At 35.3% G+C, this 7474-nt stretch overlaps 1 protein-coding gene across 1 annotated transcript in view; it reads left to right on the forward strand.

Annotated features, from left to right (window-relative positions):
• The first annotated feature begins 214 nt into the window (after positions 1-214).
• Positions 215-7474, forward strand: part of LOC108771177 (fibropellin-1) — an 8958-nt gene continuing 1698 nt past the window's right edge. Inside the window, exons 1-4 of the mRNA XM_018523109.1 lie at positions 215-359; positions 887-1027; positions 2027-2155; positions 2274-2426. Of these exons, the coding sequence (XP_018378611.1) occupies positions 290-359; positions 887-1027; positions 2027-2155; positions 2274-2426 (493 nt within the window). The 5' untranslated portion in view covers positions 215-289. The remainder of the gene's footprint in view (positions 360-886; positions 1028-2026; positions 2156-2273; positions 2427-7474) is intronic.

Below are 7474 nucleotides of genomic sequence, written 5' to 3' on the forward strand. Positions count from 1 at the left end.
CAAGTAGCAAAATAAATCGTCGATCAAAAATGAAAGAGAAGTGTTCTTACTTGAATAGGAGTAAATTGATTTTGTCATTCTTAATATTCGATGATGAGCGCATTTTGCTCAATAAATGAAACCTCTGATTCACTTCAACGGGATATCACTAGATACACCTAGAGATAAGACGTTTATCTGACGAGAGCGTATATACATTTCATAGCGTAAAGTGCGTCGTGAACCCGCTATATCTGGTAGTCACCTGGACGTGCCCCACGTTAGCACCTGAGCACAGATCTCTATTCCAATGACGACTCTCGTCTGCATCTCCCTTATTCTCTTTTCGCTCGCCGGTTACGTCTTCTCTCAGCAGAACTGTGAGTGCACTCGAATTACGCGAGATTTGAATTTCGATGCAAATCAGTAACGTTATATCTCACGTGGTAAAAAAGTTCTAGAGATTTAGCTATATAGATTTTGAGTCTTTTTGTTAAAACGTCTCTCAAAGAACATTTCAAAATAAGCATATATATGTCTCTTAAATCATCCTATAAATGTCTAGATCTTTTAAATATCTTTCGTACATTTAAAACAAATTCCTAGTTTCTCAAACAATCTTTAAATTTCAATTTTAAAAGATATTCTAATCCTTTAGATATCTTATGTATAAATATATGTATGTATATATATATATATATGTATATATATATATATATACTTTTTAGATATATTATATACATATATATGTACTTTTTATATACTTTTTAGGTATTACATTAAATCAATTATTATTAAAACACTTATTTGCTAATAACAAATCGCGTTAGAAATTAATTTCCAAATGAAAATTTACTGCTATTCAATTTATAATTAACCAAATTTTTTTTTCTCATTTTACAAATAGCGGGACGCACTGTCGCGATTATCGGTGATAAATGCGAGAGAGATGTCGATTGCATTGACAATGCATTTTGCCGGTGGCAAGAAACTTGCCAGTGCGATCCATTTTACTCACCGAGCCTCGACAAATCAAAGTGTACTGCCAGTAAGTTTACTATATATCATTATCACTATCACTTATCTTTCAAAAAAGATAATTGAGATCACAATATTACGCAAAAGGAAGTTGATTTAACAAGAAGCATAGTTTTGGACAAATCAACAAACACAATTAGTTGTGATAATATCGCACATACAATTTATTTTTAAAATTTTTCATGGTTTATGTTGTTCGAAAATTAATTTGATTCGATTGCTTGATTACATTATAGTCTCATTAATAAATCTCTTTGTGCATGTCTACTTATTATATTTTCTTTGTTGACTTTTTCGAATGTAGTTCCTGATCATATTATAAGACATACCATATATTTTTTACAATTTACTAATTTCCAAGAGTCAAAATATAATATTACAACCATTTACCATTGTTGCAGTTTAATTAAAATATAACTGAAAGAAAATAATTATATACATTTATAAAATAAATGCATTTGTTATAATTTACTTGTTACTTACAATGTCCATAAAAACATATGAACCTAATATATTACGGAAATTTTGTCTATAATTACATATTATTAATAATTTGTATATATGAACAGAGTAAACTTTAATTTAAATATTTATACGCATAGAATTAAGGTTAAACGATGGTGGTTCAACAAAAAACGTGTACATGTACAATATTTTTTTGTTTTACAAAAATTAATAAATATTTGATGGATATCAAAACTGTTCTTTTATTAATTGATAATATATAAATAAAACCGGAAAAAAATATTTTATATAATTTTATATATAATTTTATTAATTGTATATAAAATATGTTCATTTATATATAATTTTATATAATTTTATATAATTATATATAAAACATTTTTTGCCGGGAAGAAAACTGTATTTTAGATATATAAAAATAAAAATAGTCACTCGGCTACTCAAAGTGAATCTATCAAAAAATTCGTGCGCAATAATATATGGCCTAACTATAAGATAAAATTATTTTCGAGTATAAATAAAACTCCTTGTATTTTATTTGCAGCTGTTGGACTAAGTTGTGTGGATAATGTACAATGTCAAAGTATAGCAAACGGCGAATGTAAACAGAATACGTGCACATGCAAAGATGACTTCTTCTTGGACAACCATAATTCTTCAAATTGCATTAGTCGTAAGTATTATAAAAATCACGATATTTATACTGAGATGCATAAAAGAATTGCGAAAATAATTGGATATTACGTCTTGTCGTCACACTCAGCAAATAGTTGAAAGAAGAAATATTGCAGGACCCTCCAAAATCGGCGACCGTTGCCACGTAAATACAAATGATAATATGTGCCAAGAAAGTTTCAATTTTGCGTTGTGCATCAACGAGAAGTGCGAATGTTTCACAGGATATCATTTTGTAAACGAAACAAGAACCTGCGTGCAGAGTCGAGGTATGTACTGGTGTCTTTTATTTTACGTAAAAGAGAAGAGAAACAATCGATTGAGATCTTCAATCTCTGTGCTAGAAAAAAAAGGGAAATCAAAGAACTCTCTCTCCCTCTCTCTCCCTCTCTCTCCCCCTCTCTCCCTCTCTCTCCCTCTCTCTCCCTCTCTCTCCCTCTCTCTCCCTCCCTTCCTCCCTCTCTCCCCCCCTCTCTCACCAGAAAAATTAATGGATAAGTGTTATTCCAGCCCTCCTCCCCCTCCCCAAATACTAAAGTTATGATAGTTAGAGAAGTGAGGAAAAAAGTGGCGTTAGAAAATATTAAAATTAAAATCCATGATGTGAATCATGATTTAGAAGAAGTAAATGAAATTAAATACCTGTGAATAATCATTGATCAAAATTTAAATTTTTTTCGGAACATATATGTTGTATAAACTATATGAGTAAAAAGATAGGAGCAAAATTAAGTATAATGAGAAGAGTTGGTGCAAACTTATCGGCGATGATGAGATGTACTATTTATAAATCGACTGCGGCATCGGTGTTGGATTATTGCTCATCGATTATGGTAGGATTAAATAAAGCAAACTTGGATTATTTACGAAAGCTGCAAAATCAGGAAATGAGAATTATTCTGAGATGTAATATAAGAACGAGAGTAAGGGACATGCTTGAGGCATTAAGGTTTATGTCAGTTAAAGAAAGGATTAAGTATAATGTTTGCGTTTTGATATTTAAAATGAAAAATGGAATATGTCCTAAATATTTAATAGATAAAATACAAATAGTGCAGTTAGTAAATGATAGGGAAATTAGACAGATGGGGAACTTAGACATTGATAGATGTAAAACTAAAAAGGAATAGAAAATGTTGCTTTGTGGGGGATTTAAAATGTTTAATAAATTGCCGAATGAGTTAAAGAGTGAAAGTAGAATACAAATCTTTAGGAGATTATTAGCGAAATATATATAGTAAGTGTAGAGAGCGTGGGAGTAATTGATTAAGTTTTTATATATATTTTTTATTGTATTGTATAAATGTTTGAAAGAAATGGAAAGAATATGGGTTTTAGGAGTCAGGCACAGAAGACGTTGCGCAAATAATACACTTATGAAGCTTGAAACTTCTTTATTTAACATACGCGTTTACATGTTCGGCTCATTTTTGAGCCCTCCTCAGAGCAAACACAAACCAACATATACAAAGTAAAAGTTATCCTGCCATGGTAAGAAACAATCAAAGAACCTTCTCTCGGACAAAGCATATATACAAAAAGCTTGACAAAGATCCAACTAATACAATCGCATAGAACACCAAGATCCTAGTGGAGAAAAGCAACATTCCCACTAAAACCAAATCAACATTAAAACCTACAAATCCTCTCCCACCAAGACTATACGGACTATCAAAAGTACACAAACCAAACATCCCTCTCAGACCGATTGCTAGCGCCATACACTCCCCGACATACAACTTATCCAGCTTCCTAGCACAAACACTACAATTCCTCGCTGGAAAATCCGAATCACACATAACCAACTCAACGGACTTCATATAAAAAATCCAAAAAATCCGACTACGTCCCACAGATCTGCTTGTAAGTTTCGACGTAGAATGCATTTTCACACAAATCCCGATAAAAGACACATTAAACATAATAAAGGCCTCATATAAAGTCCCCTCCGACCTCATCCCGCTAATAGAGCATTGCTTAACAACCATTTATTTCTCTTATAACAACCAATTTTATGAACAAACTTCAGGAGCGACGATGAGCTCTCCTATTTCTCCTGTAATCGCCAACATCTTCATGGAACATTTTGAGAGAGAGAAAGAGAGAGAGGAAAGACACCTCAGAAAAACACCCAAAAAACCAAAAGTTTGGTTCCGTTATGTAGATGACATATTCGTGATATAGGGTGCGTTCCGTTTCTCGCATGATGCGCATAATGCATCGTTTATCCTTGTTGCTCACCAAATGTTAAACAAGGACAATGGATGCATCATGCGCATCATGCGCGATACGGAACGCACCTATAGAGACACGAACTTCATAAATTCTTTATTTTCCTCAACAATCAACATCCAAATACCCACTTCACTATAGACATAGAGGAAAACGGAAAACTCCCTTTTCTAGATGTTCTTGTCTCTAAAAAAGCTGACGGTACCTTAGACCATCAAGTGTACAGAAAACCAACACACACAGATAGATACCTACATGCCGAGTCGCACCACCATCCAGCACAAAAACAGTCAGCAATCAACTCACTTGTACATAGAGCTTTCACCATCTCTGACAAAGAATACCTACAGACAGAACTCAACCACCTAAAACTAGCCTTACAGAAAAATGGACACGACAAAAAAGACATAACTAAAATAATCGATAAACATGCAAACAAGACAACGGTCTCTGACACACTAAAAGACGAAAGGATCCTATCCATTCTCCCATATGTCAAAAGAACAATAGATCGGATTGGCAGGATATTAAACAAACACAATATCCGAACTATCTTCAAACCACCCAAAAAGATAGGACGAATCTTAAGAAATCCAAAAGATCAAAGACCTCCACTCAGCTCCGCAGAAATATACAAAATACCTTGTTTCTGCGAGCAAGTATACATTGGAGAAACCGGGAGAATGGTCAACCTACAGATAAAAGAACACCAACGTGATATCAGGCTAAAACACACCATGCAGTCGGCATTATCAGAACACAACATCGAAACAGGACATCAAATACTATTTGACGAAACGACTACAATAGCCAACATTACATCATACTTTCCAAGAAAATATAGAGAAGCCATAAAGATACAAAAACATAATGTTACGTCCAAGCCCTTGGAAATACGTTTAAACGGGAGAGACAAGGATGGAGTTATAGAGGGTATGGAAGGACGTTTAGACTTTTATCTCGCAGGTATACGCGCAGTAGCGAACATCTGAGAGTCGGACGCACTTCCTATCGCTCCGGAATATGGGTCAACGTCCTGAAGGGACGCTATAACGCCTGTTTCCTTGAGCAGTGCGTACGTCGGTCCAATTTTGAGTCAAAGAAATAAATCTTTATAACTCGGGAGTGGACCAAGTGGGATCCTTGGGAAACGACGAGAGTACGAGGTCTTTTGAATTTAAAAATCAACTGAAGGAAATCATTTTAAATAGAATTTCATTTTATTACTAAAGTAAATTACAAAAAAAATGTGATAGTTATTGAGTTTATATGAACTTTATAATTAAATTAAAACATAAGTGCTGAGAGTTTACATATATTTTATAATTAAATTAAGTTAAAGATAATCATTAGGTTTACATATATTTCGCATAAATTTTATAATTACATAAAAACGTAATTGTTGAGTTTACATATATTTTGTAATTAAATTTAAGTTAAAGATAATCATTAGGTTTACATACATCGAAGAAAAACTTGACAAGTTGACATGATTAGTGGTACATCGGTACGACTATTGGTTTATTTGTGCCGCTATTGAGTTTGATAGTGTTATGTATGTGTGATGTCGGAGAAGCAATACATGTTAGGTTGTTAGCTAATTTCGTTAATTATGACAGAGGAAGGGGGAACTTACTGTTATCTGACAGAGCGGTGAGACTGGGTAGTTAGCCCTCGGTTCGCTGGTCTCGGTTGGGCTTCTCCAACGGTTGACTTCTTTCGCGCACTGAATTTAATGTTTCAATATACTTGAAAATGCACTGTTTAGTGCTAAAATGTACGCACTGAGTTTACTAACTGCGTAAAAACCCTTTTTCTCTCTGCCCTGTGTCTCGTGATGTCGCGGTTCATATAGGGATAGTTTAGGGGCAGGTTCCATGGTAGAGTATGTCTAATTGGGAAATTGAGGAATCAGGTTTGCAGGATTCTGAGGTGATACAGTTTTGGTTCGTCATTGGAAAATTGCCTTCCGGTTAGCTCCGCCCGCTATGTCATTTTTTATTCGTTCTCACGTTGAACGATGGATAGATATCTCTGGATTAGTTAATCGAGAGTCGCGGTTCGTGTTGATTTTTCTCAGTGTCGGAAAATGTCATTACTAGATTTATAACCCTGTCTTAAGCCTAAGCGTGGGACCATTATCGTTGGGCCCGCGTGATATCGGTGTGAAGTGGTTAAACATTTCATCTTCTTTCGAGCGTCGGTCCGCGGTATCGCTCTTATTATCGCGGGGATTATTTCGTGGCTTGGCTTAGCCTTGGTACCAACGCTGTTTGATGATTATTTGATGTTGATTTTCGTTTTCCACGATCCTCGAAAAGGGGTTTGATAGTCAATGCTACGAGAGAGTTTTTATCGCAGATCTTTCGATTCTAGGCAATCATTTCGTGACCTGCCTTAGCGCCTCGGTACCAACGCTATTTGGTGATTATTTGATATTGACTTTCATTTTCCACGATGCTCGAAAGGAGATTTAACGTTTGATTGTCGGCACTATGAAAGAGTTTTTATTGCGGGTCTCTCAAATCTAGACAAACAAGATTTTGTGGCTGGAACGTTTCTCTGATTTGTGTTATCAATTGGATTTGTTCATATCTTACTTCGTTGATTGAACGGTCGCGAAACGAAGAAATCGTGGAGTCCACCGGATGTAACAATAATGGCAACAACATAAATAAAATATGGAATTCTCCCGGTTATTGAAGACCGACCAATTTCACATTCAACCACTCTCCCACAATTCTCCCCCTACCACTCCAACAAGCAGCATAATATAAGGTTTGTTCGCGTCGCATGCTCCAACATGTTCCAACATACTCCTACCATAGCTCCTACTCACTCTATCAAGCGCGTTGGAGTAGGAGCTATGGTAGGAGCATATTGGAACATGCGACGCGTACAAACCCATAAAAGGAACGGCCTGGAGGAACACCTCAATATCAAGCTGCTCCTCGCCCTGATGAAGTAGACTACAAGATTTACGAAACGTTGGCATTCCAAGGCTGTGTTCCAAAATTGTTTGTCAGCGCTGGCAGTACTGCCAATACCGTTCCAAAAATCATCGTAGCACGCTGTGGCAGTGCTG

This window comes from Trachymyrmex cornetzi, unplaced genomic scaffold (genome assembly GCF_001594075.2).
Source record: "Trachymyrmex cornetzi isolate Tcor2-1 unplaced genomic scaffold, Tcor1.1 scaffold1403, whole genome shotgun sequence".
Lineage (NCBI taxonomy): Eukaryota > Metazoa > Arthropoda > Insecta > Hymenoptera > Formicidae > Trachymyrmex > Trachymyrmex cornetzi.